At 36.8% G+C, this 23250-nt stretch overlaps 1 protein-coding gene across 4 annotated transcripts in view; it reads right to left on the bottom strand.

Annotated features, from left to right (window-relative positions):
• Window positions 1-23250, bottom strand: part of LRR (capping protein regulator and myosin 1 linker 1 leucine rich repeat protein) — a 236230-nt gene that overhangs the window by 73873 nt on the left and 139107 nt on the right. For 3 of the 4 annotated variants that reach the window (XM_089096290.1, XM_089096291.1, XM_089096292.1), the window contains exons 22-24: window positions 17111-17243; window positions 13750-13968; window positions 5489-5750 (exon numbers count right to left, since the gene is read on the bottom strand). In XM_089096290.1, the coding sequence (XP_088952416.1) occupies window positions 5489-5750; window positions 13750-13968; window positions 17111-17243 (614 nt within the window). The remainder of the gene's footprint in view (window positions 1-5488; window positions 5751-13749; window positions 13969-17110; window positions 17244-23250) is intronic. The other variant, XM_089096293.1, reaches the window with a different exon arrangement.

Below are 23250 nucleotides of genomic sequence, written 5' to 3'. Positions count from 1 at the left end.
CAAAACCTACAGTAGCGCTGGTGCCTAGCTTAACGCAAGTTACATTACAACCGTCTTCTTTCATGCTTATTTTTACACTTAAAATAAACATAAAAGTCGCGGAGAAATTAAATTTTGAACTGTTAATCTACTAATCCGCATAACCTTTGCATATCAAATAGTCAGCTTTAATTTAATTTGCTCTTTCCAAGACTGTTCAAGACAAATACAGCTTCACTACAAACAAGAGTGTGGATACTGCCCCCTTCCCTAACTGCAAAAGTTTAAAGCCTATCATTGGTACTTCACTGAAAACGAATTATATTACAAATATTTTCTTTTCCAGTTCTTGCAGCATTGAAAATGAAAGCAAAATTAGTGTGAAATAAAATCTTGAACTGATGATGTCAACAATTAATAGCATTATATATCAAACATTAAGTTTGATTTTATTTGTGCTTTTCAAGACTGTTCAAGACACATATAGGTTTCCGTAAAGCGCCAATGACGCAGTAGGTTTTAGACTTTTACAGTGACAGAAGGAGGCGAAACTCAAACTCTTCTTTGTAAAGATTTTGTTTGTTTCAAGCTGGATTTGCATATTCAATTTAAGTTTCACTCGTTTTAAGATTTAGTTACTCGTTTATATTAGTAGCCATTGTTCGTTTGATTGCTATGATTGCTTATTAACTTCTGTTTGTTTTGGGCTTCCTTTATGCCTCAATGAGCAAAATACTTTGGTTCGTTTTAAGCTTGATTTGCATATTCAACTTACGCTTTGCTCGTTTTGAGAATTTATTTATTCATTATTATTAGTACCTGTCGTATGTTTTTGCTGATTGTTTATTTAATTTCGGTTTGTTTTGGGTTTCATTTATTCTTTAATAGTAATTTCTGGTTGTTTTGAGCTATTGTAGGTTTCTATTTCTTCTGATCTTAATTTCAATACGGCCTTTAGTTTTATTTACAAAAATTTCCTTTTTTAGAAAGTTTTTTTTTTATTAATCAGAGGCAACGCTGTGGCGTTGCCTATAGTAAAGGCCTTACGGCTCCAATGTTTTATTATTTATTTATTTTTTTTTTCCCCAGAGGCACTTCAAATGATAGGGGTCGTCGTAGAAACTTCAAAGGGGGCTCATTCGATTGGAAATCGAGAGTTCTAGTGTCCTTTTTAGTAGTCGAAAGTGATGGGCACCCACGCCCATTATTCCCCCAAACACATCCAATCAAAAATTTGAGATAGCCATTTTTTCAGCGTAGTTGATTTACAAATAGAAAATATCTTTTTGAGGAGGACACGCCCCCACAACCCTCAGGGCAAGGGTTTTAAGTTATGCCCTGGGGGCATATAAGGTTTTTATAGAAGGCTTTGTCGTAGAAACTTCAAAACAGGCTCAGTCGATTGGAAATTCATAGGACTAGTGCGCTTTTTAATAGTCGAAAGCGATTGGAGGGCAACTAGCCCCCCTACCTCCCCTACGCCCATCATTTCCCCAAACACATCCAATCAAAATTTTGAGATAGCCATTTTGTTCAGCATAGTTGATTTCCAGATAGAAAATATGCTTTTGAGGAGGACACTCCCCCACAACCCTCAGGGCAAGAGCTTTAAGTTATAGCCTGGTGGCATATAAGATTTATCTAGAAGGTATTGTCGTAGAAACTTCAAAAAAGGCTCATTTGATTTGAAATTCAAAGGCACAGTGCCCTTTTTAATAGTCGAAAGTGATTGGAGGGCAACTAGCCCCCCCCCAAGCCCATCATTCCCCCAAATACATCCAATGAAAATTTTGAGATAGCCATTTTGTTCAGCATAATTGATTTCCAGATAGAAAATATGTTTTTGAGGAGGACACTCCCCCACAACCCTCAGGGCAAGGGTTTTAAGTTATGCCCTGGGGGCCATAAAAGGTTTTATAGAAGGCGTTGTCGTAGAAACTTCAAAAAGGCTCATTCGATTGGAAATTTAAAGGGCTAGTGCCCTTTTTAATAGCTGAAAGTGAATGGAGGGCAACTAGCCCCCCCCCCCCAAGCCCATCATTCCCCCAAATACATCCAATCAAAATTTTTGAGATAGCCATTTTGTTCAGCTTAGTTGCTTTCCAGATAGAAAATATGTTTTTGAGAAGGACACTCCCCCAAAACCCTAAAAGCAAAGGTTTCAAGTTATACTTTGGGGGCATATAAGGTTTTATAGAAGGTGTTGTTGTAGAAACTTCAAAAAAGGCTCATTTGATTGGAAATTCAAAGGGCTAGTGCCCTTTTTAATATTCAAAAGTGTTTGGAGGGCAACTAACCCCCCTCTCACGCCCACCTTTTCCCCAAACACATCCAATCAAAATTTTGAGACAGTCATTTTATTAAACTTAGTTTTAAGTTCTTTATTAAGTCTTTGTTAGGTCTTTGAGGATGACAACTCCCCCACAGCCCTCAGGGAAAGGGTTGTTATTTTTGCCCTGGGGGCATATAAGATTTTGTGTAGACAGCATTGTCGTAGAAACTTCAGAAAGGGTTCATTTGATTGGAAATTTAAACAGCTATTCTGCTTGCCCACAGTCGAAAGTGATTCTAAGGCAACTGACAGTTGTTCCATGCTCACCAATTCCCCAAACACATCCCATTAACATTTTGATCTAGCCATTTTGTTCAACGTAGTTCGAAGTTCTGGAAATTATATGTTTGAGCAGGACACTCCCCCCACAGTCTTCAGGGGCAAGGGTTATAAGTTATGCCCTGGGGCATAAATGGTTCTTATGCAAGGAATGTTCGTATAAACTTCAGGGAAATTGAAAGTTCTATTTCACTTTTTAAGCGTCAAAAGATATTGGAGGGTAACCAGCTTCCCCCCCCCCCAAATCCTTTTTTCCCAAATGCATCCAATAAAAAGATATCTATTTTGTTAAAAATAGTTCAAAGATCCTGTAACAAAAAATCCGGTGTTGACACAATCCACCAGGGCCCGGGGGCAGGTGTTGTAAGTTATGCCCTGGGGGCATATGTGGGTCTTATGGACGGGATGATCATATGAACTTCAAAGAGGGATCATTTGATTGGAAACTGAAAGTTCTAGTTCACTTTTTAAGGGTCCAAAGAGATTGGATGGCACCTAGCCCCCCCCCACTCCACGCCCTTTTTCCTCAAACCCATCCGATAAGAACTTTGAGATAGCTTTTTTTAAATAGTTCAAAGACCATATAACAAGAACTCCGTGGTCAGCACAGCCCCCCAGGGTCCGAGGGCAGGCGTTGTAAGTTATTCCCTGGGGGAATATATGGTTCTTATTGAAGAGGTGCTCGTAAAAACTTCAGAGACGGCTCATTTGATTGGAAATTGAAAGTTCTAGTTAAGTTTTTTCGAATCAAAAGAGATTGGAGGGTAACTAGCCCCCCCCCCCCACGCCCATTTTTCTCCAAATGCACCCAATAAAAATTTTGAGATAGGAATTAAGTTAAATTTCTCGAAAGTCAGATAGCAAAACTCAGGTGTCGTCACAACCCCCCCAGGGCCTGGGGGGCAGAAGTTGTAAGTTATGCCCTGGGGCACATATTGTTCATATGAAAGGGATGCTCGTATAAACTTCAGAGAGGGCTCATTTGATTGGATATTGAAAGTTCGAGCTCACTTTTTAATAGTCAAAAGAGATCGGAGGGCAGCTATCCCCCAACCCATCTGATGAAAATTTTGAGATGGGCATCTTGTTAAAAATAGTTCAAAGGTCAGATAAGAAAAAATTCGGTGCCAATACAACCCGCCAAGGCAAAGGGGGAGGTGTTCCAGGGTACTCACTATAGCCATAAATTGCCCTTGCGGAAGGGATGCTCGTATAAACTTCATAGATTGCGCATTTTACTCGACGTGAAAAGCTTAAGCTCTCTTTTGAGGACTCAAAAGAGTTATACTAGACCCCCGCCACGCTCTTTTTTCCCCAAACCCGTCCCCTACAAATTTTGAGATAGCCAGTGTTTTGGAAGTTGTTCAAAAATTAGATAACAAAAACACTACCCAGAGCCCGGGGGATAGTCGTTGTAAGTGTTGTCCTGGGGGCGTATATGGTTCTTATGAAAGGGATACTCGTATAAAATTCAGAGAGGGCTCATTTGATTGGAAAATTGAAAGTTCTAGTTCAATTTTTAAGAGTCAAAAGATATCCGAGGGCAACTAGCCCCCCGCCACTTACCAGTTTTTCCCCAAGCCCATCTGATAAAAATTTTATAATAGCCATTTCATTAAAAATAGTTAAAAAGTCAGATAAGAAAAAATTCCTGTGCGACGGAACCTCGCAGAGCCCGGAGGCAGGCGTTAGGATTAATGTTCTAGGGGCATATATAGTTCTTATGGAAGCGATGTTTGTATAAACTTTGGAGAGGGCTCGTTTGATTTGAAATTGAAAGTTCTTGTTCACTTTTTAAGAGTCAAAAGAGATCAAAGGGCAACTAGTCCCCCCCCTCCACCACGCCCTAAATGCATCAGATAAAAATTTTGACCCGGGGGTAGGCGTTGTAAGTTATGCCCTGGGGGCATATATGATTTTTATTGAAGGGATACTCGTATAAAATTCCTAGAGTGCTGATTTGATTGGAAATTGAAAGTTGTAATTCACTTTTTAAGAGTTAAAAGTGATCGGAGGGAAGCTAGCCTCCCCCCACACTCCATTTTTTCCCAGAGGCACTTTATATAGAAGGGGTCGTCATATGAACTTCAAAGGGGGCTAATTCGATTGGAAATTGAGAGTACTAGTGCCCTTTTTTAAGAGTCAAAAGAGATCAGAGGGCAACTAGCCCCCAAACCCTTTTTCCCCAAAAACATCTGATAAAAAATTTGAGGTAGCCATTTTGTTAAAAATAGTTGAAAGATTATATAATAAAAACACCTTTACGTATGGTCATCTCGTTAAAAATAGTTCAAAGAAAAGATAAGAAAGATTTTCCAATTTTATTTTCAGATTTCACAGATTCTTGTGCTGCTTATCGCTCGGTTTTATGTTTTATGTAATTTAGAATTTAGTAAAGTTACTTTTAATCTGCTTTATTATAATATATTCCGACTTTGAGAGCAATAGAAAGCTCATTGAAACAATTGTTGAACAAATGGAGACTCCATCTGATTCAAAAATAGCAAAGTACCATTTTGTCACTTCTACAGGTGACTGTTTTTCTAACCAATACATTGTCTCAAAAAGTAAAAGCATAAAAATAAGAATAAAAACGTGAGAAGAACTAAAAAATAAATCAGAAACCATTTAATTTATCTTTGGCTCTAAAACAATGGCATTATATAAAGGATTATTAAACACAATTTTTCACTCTTGTGTTCATTTTTATCACAAAAGGGCATGTCCCCATAAATGTACATGTTTCAGCTGGAGTCCAAAAGGGAAGCACTTCTTTCCCTTCTTATAATTTTCTTCTATAGAATATCTATTTTACTTTTACATCCTTTTTTCTTTTTACAACTTCTTTCTCAAATCTTGAGAAATACTTTCTTAAAAAAGGAAATGAAAAAGATCTACCTTTCCTCTGAAATCGACCCAAGAGAAGTCGCACTAGTAGCTCCAGAGCCTGAGCCTAGGCTGATCCCAAAAAACGAGTCAAACCCTTCATTCAACTCCATTTCTGGTGACATGGCACCAAGGTTAATAGGTCCATCCGGATGGGAAATTGCAGGCTTAGTCGGCATACGGGTTTTAAGTCGCCTGGGTCTGTTCAAGCCTAGATGGCGTAGGGGCTTTCCTGGCGTCGAAGAATCGTCATTTTCATCTTCAGCTAGCGAAACTACGATTAAATTTTGAATTTACAAATTAGATTACCGTGTCTAAGAATCCACAACAACATTAAAAAGGAAAGATATTAGCATAGATGTTCCACAATTTCACGAATAAAAGTTCCAGAAAATGATAAACAATCACCATTGCAGTATATCCAAAGTGAGATGTTTCTATATTTTCTGTACAATTTGACCGTATATCAAAAAATAAACCGACGTTTGAATGAAGATGAAATGAAAAATATGGTTCAACCCCAACTTCTAGGGCTAGTGAAAGAAAGGTGAAGATGACTAGTCCATGGTATAAGAATTACTGATTATGAGAAAATCATGCTTGCTGGTCATTCATCTAGAGCCAAACGAAAATCAGATCATCCCCAAGCGAGTACAGAGTCACGCTTTTGACGGATTGGGGAGGAGAAGCATGCGCAGAAGTATTGGCCTGAGGTGGATTGGTACTGCAACGAGTTGTTAGTGGTAGTAGTAAAACCTTAGAAAACCTTTGCTGGTAGCATAGAAGAAAAAGCGAACGGATATCGTCAAACCTGCTGTCTGTAATCTATCCAATAAAATAATTGGTTTGTTCTTTAAGATTGTAGTGACGTTGTAGCTAGATTTTGAAGCAGTTCTACGCAGTGGCAGATCCAGTAGGGGGGCGAGTGGTGCGCCCCCCCTAACCTAGTCTAAAATAGTGTAATTCACTTAATTAACGCAAATTTGCGTTAATTAAACTTGCTCCTAACGCAAGTTTATCGGATCAATCTATTTTGCCCCCCCCCTAAAAAAAAATCCTGGATCCACCCCTGGTTCGACGTAGCTAGTCTTTGCCTCATTGTACAACATGATCCAATGAGACTGTAACGAATGTTTAGGAATATTAATTTACTAATACTTACAATAAAAGTATTAATTTTTTTTTATTTTAATAATTTACACAGTTTAATCTTATTTGCTAAATTATTTTGAAGATATATGTTAAAAAACTGAATGAAGGGCTGGCAACTTCCCGGAGTTAAAAAAAATGTGACGAACACCAAGGTTAAAAGCAGAAGATAATGCTTAAAGGAAATGACACACATTTGAGGACCGAGGTTTCGAGCATCACCCGAGCAAAGGATATGTGGTGTCATGATAATAAATCTGCGAGGCCACGTTTGCGAGGGCCGAAGGAGGAAGTCTTTTGTCTTTCTATCTTATCGGAAGGAGGCGAAAGAAAACCGACTTTCTCGCTAGCCAAATCCGGCTAGGTCTATTTACCCTTTAATTAATATTTTGTTCTTTAGTATTTTGTTGCTGCCTCAAACATTTCTTAGTGACTATTTGATAAGCGCTGAATCATTTAAACCTCTTGTCTTCACTTAAACCTCTTCTACCTTTCAATAATAATACTATACTAATATACTATACTAATACTATTATAATAATACTATACTAATAATAATAATACTAATAATAGCAAAAAAAGGAATGCAAAAATAAAATTCGAATAAGACTATAGGCCAGTGATGGCAAGCCCTTTAAACTCAGTGTGTCAAAAAAAAAAAAAAAAAAAAAAAAAAAAAAAAAAAAAAAAAAAAATTACGTGACAAGTCAGTCAAGATAACAAAAGAAATATTTATAATTTAAATGATTTATAATTATTTGTTTAACATGATTTAAAATACAAAATTAAAGATTATGAAAGTAATTAGTGACTTATTTGTTGCTGAAGTTTGTCTGCTAAATTTCTATTTCGTGTTTATACTTAGTACATTTCAAGAAAATAAACACCACTGATTTTATCTGTTAAGCTGTTTGTCTTAATATTATTTAATGCTAAGAACAATATCTCAGAAAAATACAAAGATGAAAAAACTGTTAGCATAGTCATAGTTAAATCTTTCAAGGTGATTTAAGTGTCAGATAAAATTTTTTCTTCATACTTGTACTCATTTTAATTCTTGAAATGATTCCGTTCCATATTTTTAACTACAGATCTCAATTCAGAAAATCTTTGGGCCCAATCCCTTCGACAAACTCCCTTTTGAAAACTAATCACGAAGACTGAAGATGAACACGAAGAAGAACACTGAAGATGAAGACTCATCTTTGAAGATGGGCGTCAGTGCGGACACGCGCGTCATAGGTTGGCTATAACTGCTATAAGCGTTGTTGTTGTTGTTGTGTTAAACTGTTTGTTTCCTGTCTTAATATTATTTAACGCTAAGAACAATGTCCCAAAAATTGAACATCAATTTTGATGTTCAATTTTTGAGATTTTTTTGAATGAGAAGAAGCTCCCAGTGAGCTTCTTCTACTCTTCGATTAAACGTCTTCTAAATGTAAAAAAAACCTCAAATTTGAGTAAGCACTTAAACACCTCTATATTTAAACATACTTAAACGCCTCTTCTGTTCTCAAATACATCAGCAACGGAAAATAATGAGAGCCCTTTCTTTTTGCCAGGCAAATAGCACGATAAAAAAATCAGCTAAATCTTTTTTGCCATATTTCTACATGTTTATTCTATGAAAATAGTTAACTTATCATTTAAATAACATCTGACCCTGTAATCAAACAGTTCGTGGTAACGAACTTTAAGTAAGGAGCGACCCGGCTCAATGGTAACCGAAACTCTAGAAAACGGGTTTTTGATACCAATAGATATATCAAAAGAATCAGATTTCAATGCTGATTTCAAATATATAACTTTCATCAAGTTTAGTGCTACCCATCAAAAGTTACGCGCCTGAGAAAATTTGGCTGATTTTCAAAAAAAGGGGGAAAGACCCCTAAAAGTTATAGAACCTTAATGAAAATCACACCATCATATTCAGCGTATCAGAGAACCCTACTGTAGAGTTTTCAAGCTCCTATCTACAAAAATGTCGAATTTTACATTTTTTGCCAGAAGAAAGATCACGGATGCGTTTATTTGTTTTTTTTTGTTTTGTTTTTTCCCAGAGGTGATCGTATTGAACCATGGGTTCTAGAATATCGTGGGAGGGCTCATTGGAACGGAAATTAAAAGTTCTAGTTCCCTTTTTAAGTGACAAAAAAAATGGAGGGCAACTAGGCCCCCTCCCACGCTTATTTTTTTCCCAAAGTCACCCGATCAAAATTTTGAGATAGCCATTTTGTTCAATATGGTCGAAAATATGATAAATATGTCTTTTAGGATGACTTAATCCCCCGAAGTTCCCAGAGGGAGGGCTAAAAGTTATGAACTTTACCCAATGTTAACATATATTATTGTTTTTTGGGAAGTATACAGAAGTTTTCAGGTGGTTTTTTTCGGTTGGTGGGTGGTTGGGGGGGCTCGGGGGTTATGTTGGAGAATCTGTTCATGAAGGAAGTTTTCATGGGGGAAGGGAAATTGCCATGAAGGGGGTGCCAGACTTGCCAGCATTATTTATTGGTTATTGGGAAGTATACAACCATTTTCAGGGAGGATTTTTTCTGGGGGGGGGGGCTAGAGGAGGGGGTTACTCTGGAGAATATTTCCTTGAAGGATGTTTCTTTGGGGTAAGAGACATTTCTATGAAGGGGGCGCCGGATTTCCAAGCATTAGAAATTAAATCGATCATTAGACGATCAGAAATTAAATAAAAAAAAAAGTTTTTTCAACTGAAATGTAAGAAGGAATATTAGAACTTAAAACGAACAGAAATTATAACGTATGTGAGGGGGTTCTCCCCCAAGTCAATACCTCGCTCTTTACGCTACAGTTTTTTTTTAGTGCTTTCAAAAGAGCTATCTATTCTAATTAAACGGCCTTTGGGATTCAGGGGTTTGTGAATCAAAATTTTTTTTAACTTTAAACGTAAAGAGCGTGGTATTGACTAAGGGGAGAACCCCCTCATATACGTAATAACATATATGTAATAAAAAAACAATAAAAAAACAAGCGATACGGCTCAATAGTAATCGAAACTTTTAAAAACGGAACTGTGATGTCAATAAATGTATCAAAAGAATGTGTTTATAATGCTGATTCTAAATATATGAATTTTATTAAGTTTAGTATTACTCATCAAAAGCTCCAAGCCTGAGAAAATTTAATTAATTTTTTAAATAGGGGGGATAAAGCCCCTACAAGTGAAAAAATTTTAATGAAAATCACACCGTCAGAATTCAGCGTATCAGAAAACCCTATTACATAGGTTTCAAGCTCATATCTGCAAAAATCTGCACCTTTGTATTTTTTGCCAGAAGAAAAATATACGAATATAGAAGTTAGTTACGTAAGTTAATTTGTAAAGACATCCATTTAGCAAAAGAAAAGTAAAATTTTTATGCAAATAAAAGCTGCATTAACTAAAAAACGATCAGAAATTAAATAAAAAAAACAAGTTTTTTAAACTGAAAGTAAGGAGCGACATTAAAACTTAAAACGAACAGAAATTATTCCGTATATGAAAGGGGCTGTCCCCTCCTCAACGCCTCGCTCTTTACGCTAAAGTTTGACTCTGTCTCACAACTTTATTTTTTAAAACAATAAAAAACTTTAGCGTAAAGAGCGAGGCGTTGAGGAGGGGACAGCCCCTTTCATATACGGAATAATTTCTGTTCGTTTTAAGTTTTAATGTCGCTCCTTACTTTCAGTTTAAAAAACTTGTTTTTTTTATTTAATGACTATAAAATGAGAAGTGAAATATTGCAAAAAAAATACAGCTCCCAATTAGCTGTTAACAAGTAAAGACCCCCCTGATAACTGAATTTCTCCTAAACTAGTCTAGCTCTAACTAGTCTAACTAGTCTCCTAAACTAGTTAACTTATCATTTAAACAACACTTGACCCTGTAATGACTATAAAATGAGAAGTGAAATATTGCAAAAAAAAATACAGCTTCCAATTAACTGTTAACAAGTACAGAAAACCCTGATAACTGAATTTCTCCTAAACTAGTCTAACTCTAACTAGTCTCCTAAACTAGTTTACTTATCATTTAAATAACACCTGACCCTGTAATGACTACAAAATGAGAAGTGAAATATTGCAAAAAAAAAAAAAAAAAAAAAAAAAAAAAATAAAGCTTCCAATTAGCTGTTAACAAGTACAGAAAACCCTGATAACTGAATTTCTCATAAAGTAGTCTAACTCTAACCAGTCTAACTAGTCTCCTAAACTAGTTAACATCATTTAAATAACACCTGACCCTGTAATAACTATAAAATGAGAAGTGAAATATTGCAAAAAAAAAAAAAAAAATACAGCTTCCAATTAGCTGTTAACAAGTACAGAAAACCCTGATAACTGAATATCTCTTAAACTAGTCTTTTCAGCATAAGAGCTGAATCTCAAGAAGTATTGGCGCTTGGCAATGACCACTTCACAAAAATTTGGTATTGAATTAAAATTCCTACATAATTTCTTCGTCTTCCTGTTTGGATTATTATGGAGGTGCTTTCACGTAATATTAGAACCTAAATCAAATTCCGCGTCCTACAACGGGTTGCTGCAGCTGAGTTTTAACACCTGGTGCTGTAAGACGGCACTATACATATCTAGATACATGTACTGTGTGTATTACCCAACAGAGATCGATCCCATGATGACACTGGAGGACCAGGGTTGCCACCGGTGACAAAGAAAATAACTAGATTTTAGCGATTTTCTGGTTGATTTAGTGATTTTCTTTTAATAATACAGTGATTCATGTGCAAATTTAGTGATTTTTTGTTTAGGCAATGCAAAAAATCACTAATAATAGTGATGATACAGGGGTGGCAACCATGTGGAGGACCCTACATAATTTCTAAGTAACTGTTCTACGAAAGAATCACGTCCATTGGCCAACAGATGTATCAAGAGAATAAAAAAGAAAGAAAAGATACATTTTTTTCTTTTTATCTAGGGGGACACTAAAGAAAATTATACCGTCGATAAAATCACATGCAAGCAAGAGATTAAGCAGTTTTAAAACATATTCACAATAGGTCAAAGCAAAAAGTAAAACATAAGCTATCAAACGAGACACACAAGCAAGGAGGGATCTACTCCTCACAGACACGCAAGCAAGGAGGGATCTACTCCTCACAGACAAGCAAGTAAGGAGGGATCTACTCCTCACAGACACGCAAGCAAGTAGGGAACTACTCTTTATATACACGCAAGCAAGGAGGGATCTACTCCTCAGAGACACACAAGCAAGGAGGTATCTTCTCCTCACAGACACGCAAGCAAGGAGGGATCTACTCCTCACAGACACGCAAGTAAGGAGGGATCTACTCCTTACGGACACGCAAGCAAGGAGGGATCTACTCCTCACAGACACGCAAGTAAGGAGGGATCTACTCCTACTACTCTTGACTTTTACGACTCATTTCTCATCAACTATGGGAACTATTCATCAGGGTTTGAAGAAGTGAAGAAACAAACAATACCATGATGCTTGTCACATTACCTACTATCCAAATATTGCACACGAGGGAAAATGGCTATAATGAACAGTTGGGAATGCTCGTAAGAATCCCCCTGGTGAGAAAAATCAAGGGCCAAAGAGGAAAGGCTGCATCTCCATGAACCCTCAATTAATGCTACAATATTTAGTTTTTACTTCAAGTACTAGTTTACATCTATTTCAAGCTCTTTTTTGCATTTTAATTAGTATTCTTGTTTATTATCTATTTTTTCAATTTCTACTTAATTTAATTTTAATAAAACGTCTGCTGTATCAAAGCATTCAGAATAGAAAAAATTCACCAATTTTGAAAAAAAAGCAGGGGCGTAATTTGCTATGGGGTAGGGAAACTGTCCCCTCCAGGCCCCAGTTGAAATTTAATTTCTTCAAAAATCCTGACAAAACCAAGATAAACCTGCACAATTCAAGTATCCAGAGAAACGGGTCGGTTTTATTTAGTATATCTTTGCCTTTAGGGTACCCTATGGCTCATTTTTCATTTTTTACTGAGATTTTCACTCGATTTGGGGAAATTAGCTCCGACTTTACCCCCCCCCCCCCCGCCCCCCACAGGATTTTGACAAAATTACACCACTGCAAAAAGGAGGGAAGAGAGACAATGCATCAATGCTTAACAAACGAGCTGCCAATAAAAAGCAACAGAGGAGGTTATTGCAATGAACAGTTCATGATGTTGACAGGGATACTTCTGGCGAGCAAGACCGTTTTCTTATTTAAATTATATTTTGATGGTTAAGGTATGAATTTTGAGGAGCCAACATGGTATTAAAAAGAATTTAGAAGTTTATTTTTGGGGTTTTTACAGGATGATTAGAATGGAGTGTCTAAAGATTGTAAGGGCACAGCATTCTTCTCCTCTTAGATTTGATAAGGGTTTTGAGGGAAGATTGAGAGGATGGAGGATGATGTATAGTTGACTGAGAAAGTAGTATACTTCGTTCTCATCAATTATCTCTGCCTACCCAAAATAAAATGAAATAAAAAAAAAGAAGTTTTTAAATTAGTGTAGGCGACATTAGAGGTTGAAATTTTAAGTGGAACAGATTCTTATGTCACCGAGAGGAGAGGGGGTGGGATTAAAGAAAAATTCTATTAGTTATTATTTTTCTTCTATTTAATCTAATTTCAACACAATGTATACTGTAATGAAGCTTTCAAAATTGGAAGGATTCACCCGTTTTGAGGAAATAAGGAGCAAAAAGGAGACAAGATAATAATACTCTGACACCCAAAAACAACTGAGGAAGGAAGGTTGGTTAGGCTAAACAGTTGGCAACGTTGGAAGATATCTCTCTGGCGAGCAAGACCAGGAACCAAAGAGGATTAGCTTTCCAAGCTCTCTAGGAATGCTAAAATATTTGGCAACTATTTCGAATACTAGATTACATATTTCTCAAGTTTTTTTTAATTCTACAAGTTACTATTTTTCGTCTTTTTATTTAATTCTTATTTAATTTTAAAAAAGGTTATATCTCAACGAACAATTTAGAACAGTAAACATTCACAAATTTTAAAATAATAGGGAGCAAAAAGGGGACAATGCAGGAATGCTTAACAAACGAGCCGCCAATAAAAAGCAACAGAGGGGCTAAAGACTGATTACAATGAACAGTTGGTGATGTCGGCAAAGACCTCACTGGCGAGCCTGACCATGAGCCAAAGGGTGTTGAGCTTCCTGATCGCAGCGTATCAGATTTGAGTGACTCTAGGACTGAACTTAGATCATCATAACTTTCGGACATTCCGGCTGACTCTTCCACAGATTCGGCCGAAATGACGGCTGGTGTAGTCACAGCCAAATACTGGTTCAACCCAGATGACTCTAAGAAAACATGATGGCGATTTTTTATAATACTGAATTTAAAGATACACAGTTTATAAAATTATTTATCTTTATTACAATCAAAAGCAATAATAATTTTGATTTTTTTTCGTGAAGAATTTTGTTTATAAAGTCAATCTGAAATGCAATCTAAAGTCCATCTTGAAACGTAATTTTAACTTAATCTTATTACACTGTTAGTAACAAAGACTGAGGAAGCAAAACAAATCAAGAAAAACTGCTCAATCAATTCTTTATTTAAATTGTTCAGAGGATAAATAGCCTGGAACACATATAACGACATTGGTTCTTGAACAACAAATTTAGCGTAGTTAGGGTGATTATGGGAGGAACGGTGGGCAGGGCAGGTATGGAGGATACGAGGGTAAGGTGGAGTTTGGAGGGCAGTTTGGCTGAGAGGTGAGTTAAAGACTGATGAGTGATGGAAATTGGATTTATTATTATAATTCTTACTTTATATATTTATTATTATTATTATTTACTTTTGTCATTTATTATTTATTCTATAGGTTATTTATTTTGATTGATTTATAATACATTTATTTGAATTTGATTTAATACGTCAGTAGTTGCGCGGACTTTCACCTCATGGGATTTTCTCCAGGGCAACAATGCTGTTTTAATTTATTTGTGAATATTAAAAATATAAATTTGAATTTGGAACTTGAAACAAAGTACATTTAGAAAATTAGAATTATTAAATGTGTACCAGAGAACGGATATTATTTTTAAATAGGGTACGTAAGAACTTGGATCCAGACTTTAGCCCCCCCCCCCTCCCCAAAACAAAGCACCAAACAGCCATAGAACTCTAAGAGCTTTGCCAAATATGGGACAGAAAAGGAATCCTGAACATGAGGAAAAACATTTTACTGTTGCTCTGAAGAAGAAAGAGGTGACTATTTTCCCTTTCATTGTTATAATCTAGCACATTCAAGCGATCACATCTAAATAGAGATGGGGAGGGTTGTCTTCCTGATATTTTAATGTCTTTGACCAGGAATAAAATTATTGCCAAGTGTGAAAAAGTACCCAAGACTAATCCAATAGTTTTATTTTTAAACGGTATTATTTCAATATGTCTGTTTAGAGATTTAAATCAGAGTTACTGAGTCCAGGGTTCATTTATTTAACAATATATTTTCACAAAATACATAAAATAGCACACACCCCTCCCTCTGAAAGGTTCCATGGCCGTAGAAATAGAGAATAAATCAGAAAAATAAATATAATATAAATAATCCAGGATCAATCCTTATAGGTCAACTTTTTAGCAGTTCAAAATCAACTATCATATATTGCATTCACCATATGTTAGTAGCTAAGCTATTTGTTATTTGAAGGAAGGGTAGATGTGATCTCGGCATGAAGCTTTACAAGTGACATTTGTTACTACAAAATTAGAATCTTTATTGCTAGAATGCAATATGAAATTATCTACTTTTACATCCTACTACACTTAATGGGGTAGCAAATAATCTTTTGACGCTGAGTCAGTGCACAAAAGTTTAGTTTTTGCTGGTCATGATACTAGATGTGCATTTGATTCACTTATATACGCTGCAGTGCTTCTTAAACATGGAAAGCATAGCTTGAACCTGGATATCATTCCCACAATCACCCACAATCACGGCAATGGTTTGACAACCATTCATCAACCTAAAACTTCCACCAGATAAGAGCATGCCTCCCATTTGTCGGAGGAAGCTCGTACCTATCTTAAAGGGTGTCCGACAAGGTTTAGTTCCCTCGCCTGATTTGTTGTGAAACTTTGTCCTGGAGGCTCACGACCAATAGCATTCTTCCTTGATAGTGGAATCTATCAGTCAGTCAAAAGGATGTTATACGCATTAGATTGTTACGCGAGTGACATCCAGAATCTCAGTCATGAGCTGCAGCGGATCAGTGAAATTTCTGCTCAAGGTCGGGCTTTGTTATAACTCAAAGACGTTCAACCTTCTCGTTGGAGCAGGTTGAGCAAATACCTCAAGGTTTTAACTCAAAGACGTTCAACTAGCTCAGAAGTTCAACCTGCCGATCAAATAGTTTGTTTGCCTTCTCCATCGGGTCCTCCCTACGACACACGAGGTCACCTCTCATTGAGGATCTCAACCGTTGAATTCCGGCATCTTATGTCTCTATTGTCACATGCGACAATGCAGTAGCCCTTCTTTTACAATGCAGTAGCCCCCTCGAATATCTTATATTGTGTCCCATTTCGGAAAATCCTTACAAAGATCATAACAATCAGAAATCAATTCTATATTTTTCGCCAAATTTTTACTACGTCTAACACCTTGGAAGAGAAACACCCAATAATTCAAAATGCTAAGTTACAAACCTGTTACTAGCAATCTCTGAGGCTATTGCCAAATATAACAAAAAAGTTGCTGGTCCCGGATTGGGCCAGCTTCTTTTGGAATGTTTTTTGTTTTTATTTTACGAATGTACTTATACAGAGATTAGCACCAATCATCCCTGGTATCCTCTGTTAGTACGCAGAATACAGTTCAAAATCTAGAGTTTGTATATAATATAGACATGAATTTATTATTACCTGCTGCTTTTGAAAGTGCAGTTTCATTTGTTTAATATGAGGTCGGTTATTTTGTTTTTCATTTTTATTCTTTTATTTGGCGTACAGAACTTGTTGTTTGTCTTTAAGTAGGTTTGGATTTCTTTTCTTCATCTTATTTATTTTCTTTTCGGCTGTGTGCAGTATTTACTATATAACAGGTTTTTCAATAAATGAGCAAATGTTTGAAAGAGACCAAAAGAGTAAAAGAAAAACAATTACCAAAACTTTTTGAGCACTTGTATCTCCAAACGCACCAGAAAGAAAAACATTTTTTTCTGGTAAAAAAAACTGAAAATTTTAAGGTTAAATATAAAAGCGTGGGACAGTCTTGGCATATTTTTTTTACTGATCAAGGATTACGGTTTGAATTTTGATCTGACAAAGTTCTGATTTTTCCTGGCAACAGATTTTTTTTTCTTTTTAGTTGATTTGGAGATAAGAAGCATTTTATGAAGTTTTCTTTTATTATTTCAAAAGTATTTGTCTTTTCGGACTACCATCAATTAGTTTTTTATAATTGAGGCTATCTGCAGCGGAACTTACCTGGTTCGATAGAGTTGACAGAGCTAGAGACACCATCTGAAAAACCAGTGTGGTTTAGGGTGTCAACGACAGACTTGGGTCGCAACTTCCTACTTTGCTGATAACGACGAAGGTTTGACAGTGCAGGGGTTGCCTGGAAAAATAGCTTATAGCATCAATACATCTATTCACTTATAGCATTTCCTTAATGTACCTGTTTATTTGTCGAAACAAAAGCTACATTTTGAGGATACTTTACCAATTTTTTAGGGGCCCCCTCTGTGCGTTAGTATATTTATCAAACAAGAGCCTATTTATCTTATACACCTCACCTACCTCGCCCACTTCTGCAATATGCAACACGGTAGCTGGTATGCAGACGAGTGTCTTCGCGGGTTTTGTGATTATGATGATACCCCAACGACACTCTTACGTGATAAAAAAACAAACAAAAAACAGTCACACTCTAATCACTTATGCTGAAGTAAGAGCAGAGCATAAGTATATATACAAACAGTGGCGAAAAGTCTTATACTCTCCATTAAAGATTTTTGAAACACACCAATCTAGACCTCTCTTCATGACTCCACCTTTTCGTGCACGCACAATAACAAATGTTTAGCGCATTGCGACGGGCTTATAGGAAAACTATTGCTGACGTACTGCGATCTTCCCATTCAGCGCGCTATGATGTGTGTCATTTTTGAAGAAACTTTTCGCTACTGTTCGTATATATACTTATACTCTCAGTAAGAGTTTCTAAAATTTAGTCAGTCCGACCTCTTTTTATACATGACATCCAATTTTCAAATCCCCCAAAATTTAGGTCAAACATGAGCCATATACGACCAACCGATAATAATATTTTGGCTAAAGAAGCAAAGTATTACTACTAGTGCCAAAATACCAACATTTTCTGATGAAAATGAGCATAGACTTGCCCTATACACTTACATGCTGCTTTTTTTTGAAGAGGTGTTAGAGGAAGTTTACCACGGTGTACTTGAAACTAACAAACAATAATCTGTACGTTTAAACCTGCATAGATCTCCTAAAATCCAGCATCTATCTTATAATGTCCAGGTATCAACCTACGAGCAATAGCTCAGACAGTAAGATTCGCTGCGTAAATTAAAAAATCTATGTAGTTTTCCTACTGTTTTTTGCTACTTTCGATCCATTTTCGTATCTTCTTAGGATAGTTACAATTTACTAAAACTGAACTTCAGTTGAAAAGCGTCATGATCCCTTGGTGTTGCAGCAAAAACACTTGATTCTCGGTTGCGAAGTAACCCATGCGGCTATGTCTCAAGCGCCCAGGTGTGGCGTGTGGCCCAGGTTTTGTCCCAGGTGTGCCGTGTAATTAAACAAATCTGCAATGAGTTTAATGTGCACCAAGCAACGATACAACATACACACACACTAATAACTGACTTCATCCTCTATATATTAGTTATGATTACCTATTGTGATGGCTTTGATGATTTCCAGCGGTTACAGACCGTATGTCAAACAGTATGTTAAAGATGCAAAGACCGACCTTTACCAAAAAACCAAATAGCACCCTAAAGCTCAATAAAACTTCTTTCTAAAAGCAAAGTCTACACGACTGTGGGATATGGCTCAACCTCCCTAAAGGCACAACTAAAACACAAGCTCTCAATACGCACCAAATTTAATTGAGATCCAATAAGCTATTCTGATGGAAGCAATTGACAAGAATGAAGCCATTCCCTTACAGAGGTTAAATCGAGTAAGGGCACCAAAAGCCATAAGTAGCTCTAGACCAGGTTTAGTTGAATGAATTCTATAAGCCCAGCCATTAAGACTGAAAATCCGAAATTTTAAAACCATACATCTTCCCACCCTCCTTTCTACATACCTTATCTCCACATTAGGAGCAGAACTTCATCAAAATATTTTAGGACACCCTTCCTTCTCCCCAGACATAAGTAGGACATCCACAGTTACTTGTAACTCAGTTTGTGAATATTAGAAGATTTTTTTTTGGCAGATATCCTAATGACTATAATTTAAGTACATTTCACCCCCCTCCCCGAGGTCAGTTTGGACCCAGTCTCCCATAAGACAAAAATAAGACATGCGCTGCTATCCCTCGTCATATTTGACTGCAATCAAACAGTCTGAATACGAAGAATGTCAGATGATAAGAATTCCAGTTCTGGAAACTGTTCTGATTTAAATTACCAATTCCCCTCCCCATTTCTTCAACATTGGGTCCCGACCCAAAAATAGTATGAAATTAGAAAAAGTAATTACTTCTCATCCAGTTCGATTTGAGAACATTGATGACAGAAATGAAAGACTTAGATGGGAATATTCTGTGATTACATGGATAAGAGGAGCCCCCTCCACCCAAAAAACTTGGGATCATGGATAAGCCCCCAAAAGAAATTATTTGGACGCAAAATCCTACTTTTTACAAGTTTGGACTATATCCTACAGCCATTTTTAGTGCACGTCCTTTCACTAAGAATTTTATGGACCCTCTACCCTCCGGAGCGCCAGATCCACCTTGGAGGCAAAGTCAGAACCATAGTTTGAAATTATTATCAGCTTCGACTAGGACCAGACATTCTCAACGGGTAGATGCGCCATTGACAAGAGCCTAAGACCAGTGCTTCCAATATTCCCAAAATTTGCTCAAAAGAAAGTCGGGCTCTCTGAAATATCCTCAAAAGCTAACCTTAACAAAAATTAACAATTTGTGTTTCGTGTCAACTTCCTTGTATTTAAGAAGGCTAACTTTCAGGGAGATTTCGGACAACACAAATTTTCTTTTGGGGAAGCTTTGGGGATAGTAGAAGCACCGCCTAGGACCCATTCCTTCTAAAAAAGTCACAACGGACCTGGCGTTCCAAAAGGAACAACTGAGGCACCAACTTCTGCTACCCACTAGATACGAGCCCTTATCTCCCACTAAGTTTGGATGACAATTCACGGTCCCTTCTGGAATATGCCTTGAAGATAAGAATTTAGGCTGCCTTCCTAGCCATTATAGAGGTAGAATCAAGGTAGAGTTAGGCCAACTTCGGTTTATAACCGACATTTTTCACTGGTCGACATGTTACCGATCTAAGGCAAGGCCGTACCCAGGATTTTTTTCGGGGGGGGGGGAGGGTTAGGCTACTCAAAGATTTTTTCGGGGGTGGGGAGGGGTTATACAAAAAAAAACTCAAAAAACGCATACATAATTTGTTTATATCCATTTTTGTTACGTTTTTACGAGTCAAAAAACATTTCGGAGGGGGGGGGGCGGGTTCAACCCCCCCCCCATGGATACGGCTTTGTTATAAGGATCCTTATCCTTGCAGAGGTCCGATTGTGTCCAAATACTCAAAAAGTAAGACGAAAACATCAGGTTTTACCTCCCACAAAATTTAATTGGGTTGATCTTTTTTTTCGTATATATTTGCTGATCACAATATTCTAGCAGTGATTGGATCAGAGACAGATTCCCAAAAGACAAAAATACTATCCTAACTCACACTTCCCATTAGATTTGATTGATATCCGACAAAATCATTGGGAAGACCTAACGACAAAAATATTTTTAACCCTTTCCATCTCCCTTCAGAGACTTCAGATCAAAGTGTGGATCTCCACAAGTTATAACTAGGATGTTTCTTTCCACCAATGTTGGTCGACATTTGAGAATTAATTTTAATACGGGTGGTAGGATCTGGCCTCACCCCAAAAAGACATAAAGAAGAATTAGAATTCACTGTCAACAAATAACTATGTTGATGACTAGCTTTAGTAGATGGAATGAGTTTAATCCCTTACGCATCTCTTTCCCGGAGGTTGGTTGGATGACGTATGGACCGTTAAAAAACTCCATTAGGTTACTTTCTTTTACTTCCCGACAGCAGCCCATTTTGGTAGATGACGTGATAGAGAAAATCAGAATGCCCAGTAAAATGTGATCCCCAAAGAAGTCGGATTCAGAATCGCCTCCAAAAGGCATGATTGAGATCCAGCAACCTTTTTTTAGATACAATAATGACAAGCAGAGATCCCATTGCCTCCTCCCTAAGAGCTTGTATAAGGTCCCTATCCCCAAAAGACATAACTAGGACACAAGCTTTCAATTCCCACCAATTATGACAGAGATCTAAAAACTGCTTCTGGCAGATTCAATGTGACAAGGATTGAGTGACTCCCTCTGGACAGAGGTTGAATTATATCCACAAACCCGAAAGGCACAAATGAAGCACTAGCTTTTAATTCCCATGAAGTTTGGTAGGGATCAGTCAACTCCTTCTGGTGGATAGTTAAAGAACAAAATACCGAAAATCCTTCTCCGTTCCAGACAACATTAGGACCTATTTCCCTCTAGTTCTAGGCCTTCGCTTTACATGCACACAGAACTTCAGAAAACTCAACCAGGATCCAAGGTGTAATTAAAAGAAAATTTGAATTCGGGATTTCAAGACAAATTTTCCCGCGGTATTCCTTAAAAACTTAGAAGGGAGCAAATATCAGTCTCAGGTCTCGAAGGGATAATTTGTTGTTTAAACAAGTCTAACATTACAGGATCCCTAAGAGGTTAGCTTTTAAACTACGATATTTTCTTTTTTGTTTCGTTTTTTATGATATTAATGGGCCAGAAAAAACAAACCTGGGAATTTTACGGTTTCCAGGGAAATTTCTCCTCAGTTTTACGATCCCCATGTTCAAACAAAATTTCAAATTTATACGTTTCGCCATATCTTGGCTAGAAGTCCCTAATTACAAGAAAAAAAATTCTAGGAATATCAGTATAGCTAAAGCTGGACAAAAAAGAAAGAAAGAATTAAAAGTATCGAAATTAAATAAACATTCACTATTTCTTTTCTTTTTTTGACCCAATGTAATAATTTTGCCCTCATACCACTTTCAGTTGGGTAAGCCTGTTTAGACTATCGCTCGTACAATTACAACATACAGCTTTGCATGATAAAACAAACGAGTGGAGCCTGGTATTTAATGAAGTGCTCAACCCCTCATAAAGTGACCACTTATCTGCACTACCATTTTTTCAAGCTTTATTTAAATAAATGAGCATTTCATTAATTTAAAAAATATACATATTTTTGTGTCAATTTGGATTGAATATACAAGAAGCTCATTAAAAATTAATTTGTAAGCTAACATTTACAGTCAAACGAAAAATACTTAACAAAGAAGAAGAAGTAGATATAACAGCGTACTGAAAAGTAGATGGTGGTAGGTAAGAATCAACAGAATCCTAATATGAAAATTAAAATATATTTTCTTGTGAATTAATATCGCTTCCAATCAGCAGTTGTACCAAACCAATCCTGCTCAACTCATCTCCAGGGCTATACGTGGTGTTTCTCCTCTCCTTAGTGTGGTGTAGATAGTTTGATATCATTCTATTTTCCCTTCTTGTTTCAGTTTTATTTTGGTTTTTTAAAGCTTTTTCCAATAGGCAATGTTTAGAAGTCCTCAAAAAAAAAAGTCCCCCCAGATCCCAAATCAAATTCCAGTGAAAGTGCCATAGTGAAAGACACCCATCTTGGCAGGTCAAGCACACTATCTCGAAGTTCAAATGATAGCTCCACTTCAGAGAATAGGACAATGATAAGTGTAGGGGCTAATGTAACCATAAATGATGATAATGGGTTTCAAAAGGTCTTCTCTAGAAGCTCTAAAAAAGGAAAAAAATCTCCCAAATCAAAAGCATTTCCCCTCTCCCTGCCCAAGATCCTCCCTCCAAAAACTTAGGAATTTACCTTAAAATTACTCCTACTACCCCCTTTGAAATAAAAATGATCACTGCAATAAGAGTTGCAAAATTGCTAAAATCAATGTCTCTCTTAATATTCTCTCTTAATATTAACCGTGATGGATCTCTGCTAATAGCTGTAGAAGATCAGAAATCAGCAGATACAATAATTAACCTAAAATCCCTTCTGAATACCCCAGTTATTGCATCTAAATGGAACCCAAAACAATCACCAACAAAAATAGTAGTTTATAACGTTCCCCCATAGATATCCACTCAGGAGTTAAAAGAAGGGCTCTCAGATAGGGCTGGAAACACAATCCCAGTTGAGGATGTTACCCAACTTGGCAGACCTAACTCTAATGGCCTAAAAACTAGTAGATCCTTCTTATTCACACTGAAGGAAAAA

Source organism: Artemia sp. Qi Xiang Cuo, chromosome 11, assembly GCF_049724085.1.
Source record: "Artemia sp. Qi Xiang Cuo chromosome 11, ASM4972408v1, whole genome shotgun sequence".
Taxonomy (NCBI): Eukaryota; Metazoa; Arthropoda; class Branchiopoda; order Anostraca; family Artemiidae; genus Artemia; species Artemia sp. Qi Xiang Cuo.
This window is presented reverse-complemented; position numbering and strand designations above follow the sequence as displayed.